General features: G+C 50.8%; 4 protein-coding genes across 4 annotated transcripts; 3 read left to right on the top strand and 1 right to left on the bottom strand.

Moving 5' to 3' along the window:
• Positions 1–1530: 1530 nt before the first annotated feature.
• Positions 1531–2798, top strand: V8C40DRAFT_269303 (C2H2-type zinc finger protein; the record flags this gene model as incomplete). Its single annotated transcript, XM_083220066.1, has 4 exons — positions 1531–1611; positions 1675–1866; positions 1919–1998; positions 2051–2798. The coding sequence occupies 4 exons, from the start codon at positions 1531–1533 to the stop codon at positions 2796–2798; spliced, it is 1101 nt and encodes a 366-aa protein (XP_083069525.1).
• An 836-nt stretch (positions 2799–3634) lies between these two features.
• V8C40DRAFT_80050 (P-loop containing nucleoside triphosphate hydrolase protein) lies at positions 3635–6893 on the top strand. The gene is made up of 3 exons (XM_083223448.1): positions 3635–3957; positions 4025–5872; positions 5932–6893. The coding sequence occupies exons 1-3, from the start codon at positions 3808–3810 to the stop codon at positions 6358–6360; spliced, it is 2427 nt and encodes an 808-aa protein (XP_083069524.1). The 5' UTR covers positions 3635–3807; the 3' UTR covers positions 6361–6893.
• A 593-nt stretch (positions 6894–7486) lies between these two features.
• On the top strand, positions 7487–8775 carry V8C40DRAFT_277028 (SDR family oxidoreductase; the record flags this gene model as incomplete). Its single annotated transcript, XM_083220920.1, has 3 exons — positions 7487–7508; positions 7578–7598; positions 7784–8775. The coding sequence occupies 3 exons, from the start codon at positions 7487–7489 to the stop codon at positions 8773–8775; spliced, it is 1035 nt and encodes a 344-aa protein (XP_083069523.1).
• A 222-nt stretch (positions 8776–8997) lies between these two features.
• On the bottom strand, positions 8998–10773 carry V8C40DRAFT_281971 (uncharacterized protein; the record flags this gene model as incomplete). Its single annotated transcript, XM_083221709.1, has 2 exons — positions 10395–10773; positions 8998–10277 (listed from the first exon to the last, which is right to left on the bottom strand). Exons 1-2 carry the CDS (start codon positions 10639–10641, stop codon positions 8998–9000), a joined length of 1527 nt encoding a protein of 508 aa, XP_083069522.1. The 5' UTR covers positions 10642–10773.
• Positions 10774–13122: the final 2349 nt, after the last annotated feature.

Raw genomic sequence — 13122 nt, 5'->3', positions numbered from 1 at the left:
TTGCTATTGCTCAGCAAAGGAATTTTGCGTCTAGGAGACTCTTCCTCATCCTTCTCGGCCCGCCCAGACCGGCCCGCTTAGCAGAGTCAACCGCGCGCAAGAACTGCCCCCATGTCCTTCAATGTGGTATTTTCCTAAGAAGAGCCCCCATTGTCTGCCCTACCTTTGCGTGGCAAAATTTCTCCATTTGTCTTCGACGGATTATGGACCACTCGGCAACAGTCAGGTGAGCTCCGTTCTGAGCTTGGCCGCCCTCCCTCTGGTCCTGAGTATTCCCCGTGCCTCATGATGAAACGGCTGCAAGACCCTCAGGCCTCGCTCTCACCAGGTGCGTCTCTAGACTCGATCGAGAGAGATGTCATGGCCCATGTGTTTGAGCACAGCCAGTCACAGTTGCTTTATCCGCCCTAAAATAGTTCTGGTCGGTTTCTTTCCACATGGCTAATTGAGACGGTTCCAAAACAGACATGGGGGTTTGTTTGCTCGTCGTCTCGTGCTCAACCCCTGTTCAACACTACACTGGTACATTGCTCCATCACCACTCCCAATGTATATGAGATTACACCCGAGCATACAAGCTTTACCTAACTTGGCTCCCCAGAGGAGTGGCCACCACCGCTGTTCCCGCAGTGCCATCCAATGCAATGCATGCCCGAATCCCTGCTCCGGTCGTCGTATCACGTAGGCAGCTAGCTGGATCCGACTCAACTCACAGGTCTTTGGTTCCTGTCAAAAGATATATATTCATATGGCATCACTTTTCTCCTCTGGTCTGCATCGTGGCTTTGCCGAGCACCGATAGCTTTACCTGCCATTGATGCAACTCAGGAAAAGACACGACGATTACACAACAATCACCTCATACATTCATTCTCTTTCTTGGCTCTGCTCTTAAAGCTGGGGCTATTCTATCGCCACTCCTTGCTTTCAGTTTATCATTACTCGACGCTCAGAAATTTTGATCGCTTGTCCTACCGGATTCTTTCCCAGGCTGTCCTCATCCATCCCCTTACTAGCACATGTTACACAGCGTCTTTGGAACTATATTTTCCATCAAGACATCCATAGCGTCATTCGGGAGCCTCCTCTGATTCCGCGGGACCAATGGGCTAAGATCTTCCCGCTTCTTACAACTCGCCTTGGCCACTTACTGGACCACAAATCTCACTCTCAAGCCACTCATCTCTCCCTGCTACATCTCAGGATCCGCAATTGGACCGGTGTAAAAGAAGCCACCGGTATTGTGCATCTTAGCTGCACTATATTTGATCAACACCCTGTTGGATAATTAATCTGTGCGACTCTTCTGAGAATAAGAGTACCCACGGTGATATATATCAACCCTCGGCGCGCGCTCATCCAAACCAAGTTCCAACTCCTACCAACTACCGCCATTGCCATCAATTGATTCAAAGCACATCGTATTCATTCCTTTTCACAGACATCATCGCTTATAAGCGTCTGTGATCTTACCAACTGTTGAGCATATCAACCCTCTTGATCATACAACATTCTTTTTAAAACGGCATTATGTCGCAAATGATGTTCAAGGGATTTACAGACGGACCTGATCTGAGGCCGTTTGCCTGCGATTGGGAGTCTTGTAACAAGGTACGGATAGCAATTGGTTACCAAAACGAAGCCATTCTTTGACACTTGTTGACACATTAAAAGGACTTCAAACGAAGATCAGACCTAACGAGGCACTACAAAATTCACACGAATGAGCGGCCACATCCGTGTACGGCCCCTGGCTGCGAAAAACGATTCATTCAACGCAGTGCCCTCGCTGTGCACACTCGAACGCACACCGGCGAGAAGCCGCATAAGTGCAAATACCCCGGTTGCATAAAGAGGTTCTCAGATGTAGGTCATCTCAAAGGCCCCCAATGAAACAGGAAACTAATGATGTGAATAGTCGTCAAGCCTTGCTAGACACCGTCACGTACACACTGGGAGTCGTAGTCGCAGATGCGCACACATCGACTGCCCGAAGAGGTATGCACCTTGATGTCCTATCGAATTGAGGTGGCCTAACTGACCAATTTAGCTTTTGTCGCAATAAGCTCGCTGTCAGGCAGAGGGAGCACTCTCAGCAGCGTGATATCTTCGGCGGACAAATCGATTGCATCTCTGATTCGGAATCCAGCCGCTCGTCATCCATGCCAGCCCAACCATCCACCCCGCAGCCTCTTCATGGCATCACCGCCCACCAACTCTCGACTTTACAAGGAAGCTTATTCCAACATACTCCACCTGCTTCCGATCTCGATGGCCAGGTGCACATCTGTTGCATTGATGAGCCATTTCACTCCCCCCACACCGCTACGGACGAGCTGCAAGACATCACTACTCTGCATCGATTCGGCAGCATGCCTCTGTATGGCATCGGACAAGGCAGTTCCCATATTGAGACGATGAACTTGGATGACCAGTATACTGGATCGATTGGGCAATCCCCAATGGATCTGTCGTACTCCTCCCTGGGTCTCGATACTAATTCACACAACAGTCCTGCCAGCATCCAGTCAACTTCCAGTCATAGCGCCTTGTCGCAAAAGGGCTATCACAAGTATCTGGGACTGCAAAATTCAACATACTCTCTGAAAAACGCAACTTCTCTGGGACAGTCTGCGCCAATAATGACTTACTCTCAACAGTTGGCTCAAGCGCGGCAGCAAATGCTGATCCACCCGGGGCAAATTCCAAGCCATATTGTGGGACGATACGGCTCTCCTACATCGGTGAAGTCTGAGCCGTGGTATGGATACGAGACATATGGCGTGTACAATATATAAGCAGCAACAAGCCCGTTTGGTGTACAAGAAGCAAAAACTGCTTCGGCGGGCTCTGGGGGTGAACTAGGATCAGCAATTCACTCACTCCCACTGCATCTACTAATAAATCGGAATGAATTATATGAGGCTTAGAAACATTGGGAGTTTATCAGGGGCGGTTTTTCTCTTCTTCTGGGAGGCATGGGGGAGGTATTTTACGGAAGAATAGCACGGTGCTATGAGGCGGCGGATTAATTGCGTGTACAGATTTGGATATTGGTGACTTTGTGTATATATATGTAAAGCAAGGCTATATTTCAACAGCATAAAGCCAAGTATATGAAGCAATCTACCTTGTTTTTTTTTTCTTTTTGAAGTTGACTGAAGCTACCAAGTTACCTACAGTCAATGCATTGGAGACTGTCGCTATTGATTTCCTAAAATGGATCGTGGGTCCCGGCCTTTTCCCGCTAGCTTCTCTTGCGTCTGTCAGGTCAGGTCAGGTGACACGTCACTTCGTGAAGGTTCGGTAGAAGCTGGCCTGCCGACCATGGCCGATAGAACCCCGATCGTGGCGATTCTCTTCCCATCCTCATACGCTTTATAAATCCAGCCGGCATCATGAGGGCATCGAGGTAGAGGTTTTTGCACTCGGAAATATCCTCGCCCGCGATCAACTATCATCCTTCTACTTGACGATTGGTAGGGGGAGGGATCCAGACTCGTTCTTATTCATTGCTGGATCTGGCCGGCTTCTCGATAGCGCCAGGCCTTGGCCCGGCAGGCTGCTGCTCCACGTCATACGATAGGGCGGCATTGACTATCCTTGCATCCTCCTGTCTCTAATTTCCTCTCTCTTGTCATCGCGGGGCTTGACATTCAACATCCGACCTTCGCCTTGAGATAGGCGGCGTCACTCCCGGCGATGGCGTTCCACGGTGGCTTGCTGCCTGTAAGTACCTATCCAGGTCTCTTCGACACATGAATTCCGAAAACCGAGGCCATATGCTGATGGAAACTTGAACAGTCAATGGTAGCAGCCGCAGCGGACACCTTACCTTCCATCACCAACACTCTCATGAGGCCCTGGCGACCTTCGTCGGTGCCGCGCCCGCAAACCGATGCTGTTACTGAAGCCGAGACTGCGCGAACCGGTTCCGTGACGGAAGCGACAGAGAAGGTGAGAATACCTTCTAGATTATTTATAATGACTTGCATTGTTGCTGACTTTGATGTTATTTCTCCAGTCGGCGCGAACCCTGCTACCCGATTTTCTTCAGCAAGCACCGTTGCACGTACCAAAGGCCATTGCATCTAGCGCGATGATACCGACCAACGTCCGCACTTCCATCTCTGGACTCGGCCGGGTTGGGTTGCTCGCAGCGAACCCAATCCTTCGAAGGCCTTACTTCCAACCTGTTAATACCGTCTCGTCTCCCCTTGTCAACCTGTTTATGCGATCTACTCCCGCCGTCTCGACCCCGCTACGCGCAATGTCCACGACCCGGATTCTTTCCGGAACACTCGGTACACGGCACAGAGGCTTTGGAACGTCTAATGGAATTTCTCGCAGTCAATTAGCCTCCGTCGAAGAATCGGCAAATAGGAACCCTGGAAATGCAAACCTTCAAAACGCCTTTTATCAGCTTCTTTTAAGAGCAAATATGCCTGGCATCCTAGTGGAAAGATATCAAACTGGCCGTTTCGCAACAAACGCTGGCACCGAGGACGCTTACAAGCGGGCCCTGGCTGCTCTTAATAGCGGCACGAGCACCATCGCGACAGCTACAGCGACCCCTGGATTTGCGCGAGGACAATGGGCAGGAAACGAACAGGCCATTGCCAACGCAGCTCTTAGCGGATCGATGGGCGTTAAGGGCGAACCAATTCACGTTGTTGTTCAAGAGTCAACCCGGTCGCTTGTCTTTCGTTGGGTCAAGTTTTTCGCTACCTTCATTGTCTTCACCTACCTCTGCTTCGCAGCCGTGACGATCCTGATCGAGACGCTGAGCACCTTCAGACGTGGACCAGGAGCCAAGACCGACTCTGAGGTTAAGGCCGAGAAACAGACGACCCGATTTGACGACGTTCACGGATGCGACGAGGCTAAGGAAGAGCTACAGGAAGTGGTCGAATTTCTTCGTAACCCAGATAGCTTCTCTGATTTAGGCGCCAAGCTGCCTAAAGGTGTTCTCCTCGTTGGACCCCCTGGTACTGGAAAGACGCTGCTCGCTCGGGCTGTCGCTGGAGAGGCCGGTGTTCCATTCTTCTACATGTCTGGCAGTGAATTCGATGAAATCTTTGTTGGTGTCGGAGCCAAGCGCGTTCGAGAGCTATTTGCGGCGGCCAAAGCCAAGTCTCCTGCTATCATCTTCATCGACGAACTCGACGCTATCGGTGGAAAACGTAACCCAAGGGACCAAGCTCACTCCAAACAGACTCTTAACCAATTGCTCACGGAACTCGATGGATTCGATACGGATACAAAGATTATCATCATGGCGGCCACCAACTTGCCCAAATTGCTGGACAAGGCTCTTACCAGGCCTGGACGATTCGATCGACACATTAACGTGGACCTGCCGGATGTTCGTGGACGTATCGCCATCCTGAAGCATCACGCTAAGAAGATCAGGCTGTCACCAGACGTGGATCTTGATGCTATTGCCGCACGCGCGCCTGGACAATCTGGTGCTGACCTCGAGAACATGCTGAATGTCGCAGCCCTACGCGCTAGCAGAGCAAAGGCCCGCGAGGTTTCCAAGCAAGATATTGACTGGGCATTTGACAGAATCACCATGGGCGCCGAGAGAAAGTCGATGGTGGTGACGGAAAAGGAAAAGGAAATGACAGCATACCACGAGGCTGGCCACGCTCTTGTCCAATTGTTCGAAAAGGAAAGCTCCAACAGACTCTACAAGGTTACAATTCTCCCCAAGGGCCCTTCCCTGGGCCACACCGCTCATGTCCCGGCTATGGATAAATACTCGTACACTGCGGCCGAATACATGTCCAACATTCGCGTGCTTCTTGGAGGCAAGATGGCAGAGGAGATGCGATACGGTGACGACAAAGTGACATCTGGTGTTTCGAATGTAAGTTATATATACATCCCTCATGAAATGTGAACTCGTGCTAATAAATCGACTTGCAGGATCTGGAGAGAGCTACTGACCTGAGCTTTATGATGGTAACTCACTTTGGCATGTCTAACGCTTTGGGACCTGTTGAATACGGCAGAAGATATGAGAACCTCAGTTCTGAGACCAAGGCCGTGATCGAGGGCGAAGTCCAGAAGACGCTGAGAAAATCCTACGAAGATGTGAGAAAGGTGCTGACGGAGAAGCGCAAGGAACTCGACTTGCTTGCTCAGGCATTGGTACAATACGAGACGCTGGATAAAGAGGAGGTCGAGAAGGTCATCCGCGGAGAAAAACTTCCTGGCCGTACAATCGTGCCCAAAGGACCGCTAACACTACCCATCCCGGATGAGATTCCTCGACCTCCGGGATTGGGAGTGCCCCAGCCGCATCCTCCTGAAACACCAGCTCCCCCGGCCTCTGCTAAGTCATCTGCCACATGAGAACAATGATGAAGACGATGATGAGTTTGACGATGGCCGTGGTAGTTGAGTTATGACGGGTATGGCAAAAGCGTGGTATGCGATGAAGTGACGAATATGGATCTGTATTAGTGGGAAACCTAATCCTTCAATTTTCTTTGCATGGAGCTTTTCACTTCGCAGTGGCCAACGGGGTTTGGCTAGCGAGCAAGCCGAAGCGATGTTTTTGACATTCCGGATCTTTGAAAAGGCAGGCCGAAAGAGCCATGTTTGCAGCCTGGACGATTTATTTCCTATCGCGGTGCACATCTGGAGGAAGTCTTTTTCAAACTGGTAAGCGTGTTGGAGGGGAGGCCTTTGAGCAGCGTGGTGTGGCCTGAAACGAAATGAAATGCATTTGAGACAGAAATTGGGTCTTGAAGAATGCTGCTGTACTGTATTAAAATCTCTATCTTGTACATTGAATCACCGCTGGATTTCTGATACCTCGGAATATCACTGTTTCCTGTTGTTTTGAAGCTCAAGAAGATTGACACTGACATGACTTGTGATATGAGGGTGATATGAGGTCCATCTCCTTGCATGGTGCATTGCATATCGGTGGATATGAAACTACTCCAATTTTCAAGGGTTAGTTCATTCAACCCCAACTATTCTAACAGTTAACTCGTCAGTTCACTCGCATTTAGGCATATCATTTAGCCCAGGCCTCTTTTATCTCCGATCGGATATATCCTGCCCAGTGGAGGGATTTTCGTGTTTGTTTCCTCCTGTTACCACTAGCATCGAGCCATTGTCCTTCGTAGGGAGGGGGATTTTGACCCGCTTTGGACGCAGTGGGGAGCCAGAAATTGGAGGCGGGGGAATCAAGAAGACGTGATTTGACGTCAAGATTGGGGGGTCCGTTGAAGATGGGAAGAGAGGAAGTTATTGGTGCTTTTTTCTCGTTCCGTTGGTTTGGGTTGACTATTTGTTTGGAACTTGTCTCGTCTGTTTTCTCTTCTTTCCTTCTTGTACTTTTTTCTTTGAACTACCTAGGACACATTGACTTAACTTGGGTCTGTTTGTCGAGTTTTGAAGATTTGTTCACTATTGTCTGGATTTACACGTCTTGAGAAGAGAGGGAAATAACTTGAAATAAATCACAATGACTAAGGTTCTTCTCACAGGTAAGTCATCTCTCAAGATTTTATGTATGAGTATGATGAGCAGCTTTGCTAATGAGAGGAATGAAATAGGTGGCTCAGGCTTCATTGCCGGTATGTTTCGTCTCATTCTAGTCATTCAACTTTGATCGTATCATGAGAAGACATGGGATGATTATAACACCACCAAACGCTCTGTTCAAGATGTCACTTTTCATTCATGACTGTCCAACATCATGAATAACAAAGAAAAAGAGGAAGAAGAAGAAAGCTGACATACCAAATCTGCCCCCAAAAAGCCCACATCCTCGAACAACTCCTCGCCAAAAACCACACCGTCATCACCACCGTCCGCACCGAGGAAAAAGCAGAAAACATCCGCGCCGCCCACCCAGACAGCGTCCAGCAGAACCGCCTCACCGTCGTCACCGTCGGCGACATTGCCCAGCCCAGCGCCTTTGACGAGGTCATCGCCGCCCACGCCGACGGGCTCGAGGTCGTGCTGCACACTGCTAGCCCCTTTCACTACAAGTGGACGGACGCCCAGAAGGAGCTCATCGACCCGGCGCTCAACGGTACTCGCGGCATTCTAGAGGCGATTCACCGTGACGCAAAGTCTGTGAAGCGGGTTGTTATTACGTCGTCTTTCGCTGCGGTGCTTTCGGAGGAGAGGCTGTTTGATCCTAATACGACTTTCACTGAGGAGTCGTGGAACCCGGATGGCGTCGAGGACGTTCATCGTTCGCCGCCTACTGCTTACCGCGTCTCCAAGACGGCTGCCGAGCGTCTCGCTTGGGACTTTGTTGCTCGCGAGAAACCCTCTTTCGACCTCGTCACGGTGAACCCGCCCGTTGTCTTCGGACCCGTGGCTCACAGCTTGGCCTCGCTCGACTCAATCAACACATCCAACGAGCGCATTGTCGCTCTTCTACGCGGCCAGTGGAAGGAAAGAATCGGCGAGACCGGCCCCGTCGGCCTATGGATCGATGTTCGTGACGCCGCAGCCGCCCACATCAAGGCGTTCGAGATCCCCGAGGCTGGAGGCCGTCGTCTCTTCACTGTCGCAGGCAGGACGTATAACCAAGAGGTTGCTAGGATCGTCCGCGAGGGCTTCCCTGAGTACGCTGATAGATTGCCTGGACCGGAGGTGCCAGGTGGAGAGCCTTTTGATGAGACAAAGTCATTCAAGTATAACAACGATGCGACGTACAAGTTGCTGGGAATTGAGTGGATTCCTATTGAGAAGAGTGTATCTGACACTGTCCGCTCACTCAAGGCCTACGGCATCTAGATTGCTCCGCTAGATAGTGTACGTGTATGAAAGGGCAGCGACGAAGATTTAATAAAATAAATTTTAGATTAAAAACTTAAAGGCCGAAAAGGCATATCTATCAATGTTGGAGCCTGTCATATAAAAACCCCTTTACCTCTTGTTCCTCCTTTTATCCCATGTAGCACGCACATCTTGCATTATGCCGCAGAATGCAGCCCTTTTTCTACCATTCAGACGCTTTCACTCCTTCTTCATAATGCTATTCAAGCCAAGTGGGCTCCTCACATGTCTCGCCCTCCTCGGAGACTGTACTGGCACGTCCACGGACCTCCCAGCGCCACCTTGGCCACTCTCCTCCCCCGGCCTCTGAGGTCCATCATTTCTTTCGTTTGCACCCGCAGATGGTCTAGCCGCAGCCACGAAACTCGGTGATCCTCGCCGGCTCGGACTCCCGGGCGAAGTTAGGGGCGATTTGAAGGGGCTCACCCGGCCGTCCGCAGGAAGACTTGGAAGCGCACGTGTAGGCGGTGGCCCAGGGCTGGCCAGACCACGAATTATCGGCGGTGTTTCATATACTCGAGGCGGGGGTCTGGGAAGATCAGTGGCAGTGGCACCGCTGTATCTGATCTGCGTCGAGTCAGCGGATGTATTGGACGTGGCCCGCAGGGTGCTTGCGCTGCTGAAGATGCTCGAAACGCTGGCAGCTGGCGCAAGGTCGTCCCTAGGCGGCCTGCTGACATGCGTTATTTGCGAGATTGTAGTTGTTGCCGTTATGCCTCCGTGCTCGCCCTCCTCAGGGCTCCATCTAGTTCTAGGGATGGAGAGAGGTGATAGGGGCGACAGTGGCGGCATGGGTGATAGTGGCACACCAGCCCATTCCTGAGAGTCTTCATCATTGTATTGACGGCGTTGATTGTTGCGGCGAAGGCTCAAAGCTCTGGTCAGCAAGAACCGCCGCTCTTGTAGTCGTGGAGGTGGCGTCAACGGGCCACTCGGCGGTCCAGCGTACGAGCTTGACGGTGATATGAGGGGCGTAGGAGGAAGGCTGCTGGGTTTGATGGGGCGGCTGATGCGCTTCTTGTTGCGCAACCGCGCCTTCAACCTCAGGTGCCATGCGATTAAGGCGAGGACGGCCAGGATCCCGACCATGACAGACACACCGATGGTGACCTTTGTGCTGACAGGTACTGAGCTTTTGCCTCCAGTTCTGTGGCGAAGAGGCTTCGAGGTTTCCGTGGTCGTGATTAGATGAATCACAGGGGACCCTGAGGCAACCACGACAGGGGCTATCTCGGAGGCGGGAGGCGGGCTTATTTTGGTCGTGACGGTATGGAATCCCTCCACAAGGAATCCTGACGGAGTGGCAATTGGGACTCCCAAGTCCGATGATGTTGTAGGCTGTTGCTGTTGCCGACGAGCATGTTCTTTCTCTTCGACGATGCTGCCTGAGCGGACATTTGCCTGACCTGACGATCCTAGATCGTAATGTTTTCTGCGTCCAACATCTTTAATGAGCGTGTCTTTGACATGTTGAATAGAAGTGTACACTACCTTTGACAAGAGCTCAAGAACCGACGAACGCTCACTAGAAGAACACTTAGTTATATAAAAACGCAATCTCTAAAAGGCCGACGCACAATCTTGGTCAGCATCTCCTATGCCTTTCATCTTACACAGATGGGAGCCACAGTAGTAGAACATGGGAAGCGTTCCTCTTCCATCGTCTAACAAATGAGCAAAAGTCTGACACCTCTCGCCTGCCTCCCGGTTGGACGCCAATGACCTCAAAAGCTGTGATTGGCAGTTTACTGAACAATCAGGAACATGCTTGTCATTAGTTGAAGCAAAGAGAATAGATTCGTGAGTATAGTTGGTTTCTTCCATGGCGATTAATCGTTGAAGCTTTCCAATCTCTACACGCAAGTCTAAGTATTAATAGTTGGATAGGAAACAAAAAAGTCGTTCAATCGTTAATATGATGTGAGAGTTGCTGAAAAGGGTACAGCAAAGGAACTATACTGAATCATGTAAAAAGCGAGTGTAGATGCTACATGAGCAACAAGGAAAAGGACACAAGTTCACGGTGTCAGAGTATTTATTGAGGGGTAAAGGTGCTGGACGGGATGGATTGCGAGTATTAACACGGTCATGACCTCGAGGGTCTCGGGCGCCTACTATATAGCCATGTGCATGTCGACGACTCGGTACGAGAGAGAAAACACAGGTGTGAGGAAGGTCCGTGACCTCTTTGGCAAGGGACGTAAACGGCCTCAGCCTCCAAAAAGGAACGAGGAGCAGACAAGACCATATGCAGGAGGGTCTCACACGGCTCTGCAGCGTACCGCTCCCGATGAGGATTTCCTCGTATGGCTTTCGAAGAGCTCTAGCCAGGTCCTTTGAGGGATTGAAAAGACTATTGCGTCGTCAATGCCCAATACCCTCCATCAACCTCGGAGGCGGCCGAACACGAAGAGAGCACTGATAGGATAGAGGCCTCGCAAAGGTCCTGGTGGAGACGACCTGTCTGGGGCATCACAACCTGGTCGAGCTGTAGACTAGTCAACAGTAGCTCGCCTCCAACAATTTGTGGATTGTGTAACCGTCCAAGTGCCGTAGCGGATGATGGCTTCCCGGTGGCTTTCTGGGCCCCCCTGTCGGCTCATGGCCTCGTGGAAGATCAGAACCTACATAGAGCAATTGCAGATCTCAGGGCACAAACGACGCCTGTGGGTGTCTGCCCCTGTTTTTGTGATTGCTCGTGAATTAGGGCTCAGTGTGGCAATTTCCCGAGCAAACATGCCAGCCACTTGACTCAGTGAAAGATCTGGTGTTTTCTTTTCTTCGAGAATAGCGGCTATAGCGTGCTTTGGGGCTGAAAACCTCATATATCAATGTCCAATAGCATGGTAACAAGCTTGTACAACACGATTTCAGTTGACTCGGAGTACATTCTGCAGCTGGTATCTGGTGTTGCTTCACAAATACGGTGACGCCAAGCGGAGGGGGATTCTCCAAGTGGCCAATGGGCCTCTTCCAGCTGACAAACGAATGGTGTAAGAGTTGAGCGGGTAGTCGGCACTGTATTGAGCATCCAAATCACCCGAATATTCCTTTATAAAAGTTGCCGTGAATGACTTGCTCGGTGTGGAGATATAGAAAGAGAGAGAACCAAAGATCAGACCATGGCATGGAATATCCAATTGGCATCTTTAGAAATGGAAGCGAGGAAGAAGGACGCCGTTGGCCGTCGAAGGTAGCACAATGCTGGCAACCTACCTATCTTGTCCCAAATTCAGGTAGCATCATTGTTTGTGATAAACCCGCATTAGTTTGACAATCTCGGGGATAGACGAGATTGGCAAACAAGTGCGAAATGCGCTCATTTGGCGTTTCCTTTTGCTTGCACTTCCTAAGAGACTTGCAAGTGGCGCAAGCTCATCCTGCAGCTATGATTTGCAGCGTATCGGAATCCATGCATGCTGATGAAGAAAAGCGTAAGTCAAATGCAGCCAAGGGGGTACCATTTGTGATAGTTAAAAGAAAGAAAAAAGTATGGTTGCTGACCGGAGCGAAAGGAAAACTCGGTGCGCTCAACGAGGAACCGTGGAACCAAGCAATGAACACAAAGCACAGAAACTCCATTCTGCCCCTGTAGTCTGTAGCAGTAATTGGCTATTCTACCTCGTCCAGTCATCGAGATAGAATCGGGCCCAGAGACACAAAATCGTTCTGCAGGGGTGCCACTGCTCAAGCGGCTGAATCGCATCCTGGAGAAGCCGAAACTCGCAGGCTTGTCGCAAACAAGTCGCCCACAGAGCTGATAGCCATACCAGACAAACTTTTCGTATTCATGTCGTCCGCACCTAGAGATAAAATATGGGCGTTTAGGTACGCAGCTGATCAACGCCTCGCCGCTCTGCGAGGTAACCAGAGCGGAAGAGAAGGAGAGCAAGGAGGTGGCCATGACGTCTTTGCTTCGGAAGCCGAGCATGGAAATCGCCTCTCCCCCCTCTCCCTTTCTGGAGGAATCCAGCCCTAAAATCCCTCTCTGGCTCTCCTCCATATCGTGGCTCAACAGAACATTGTATGGCGTCCGTATACAAAACCTTGGCTTACGCGACCTCGCTGCAAGCCCATGCGCAAAGCCGCCACCAAGGTACACAATCACACTCCTCTAGCGGTGTGACAAAAGGGCAAAATCAAAGAAAAAAGGCCGCCGAGAGACCCGACGAAAGAGCGACGCTCTTCCCAAACGGCGTAGGCAATCGTGGTACAGCGTTTGGCCCTTGAACGTTACGCCAGCGCATGCGGAATCGGTGTCTCGTTTGACCCCTGGAGGGCACTAGTCAGCTGAATGCCAGACGA

Source organism: Trichoderma camerunense (assembly GCF_050948025.1).
Source record: "Trichoderma camerunense strain CBS 138272 chromosome Unknown V8C40scaffold_18, whole genome shotgun sequence".
Lineage (NCBI taxonomy): Eukaryota > Fungi > Ascomycota > Sordariomycetes > Hypocreales > Hypocreaceae > Trichoderma > Trichoderma camerunense.
Note: the sequence above shows the minus strand (reverse complement) of the source record. Positions and strands in the feature narration are given on the sequence as shown.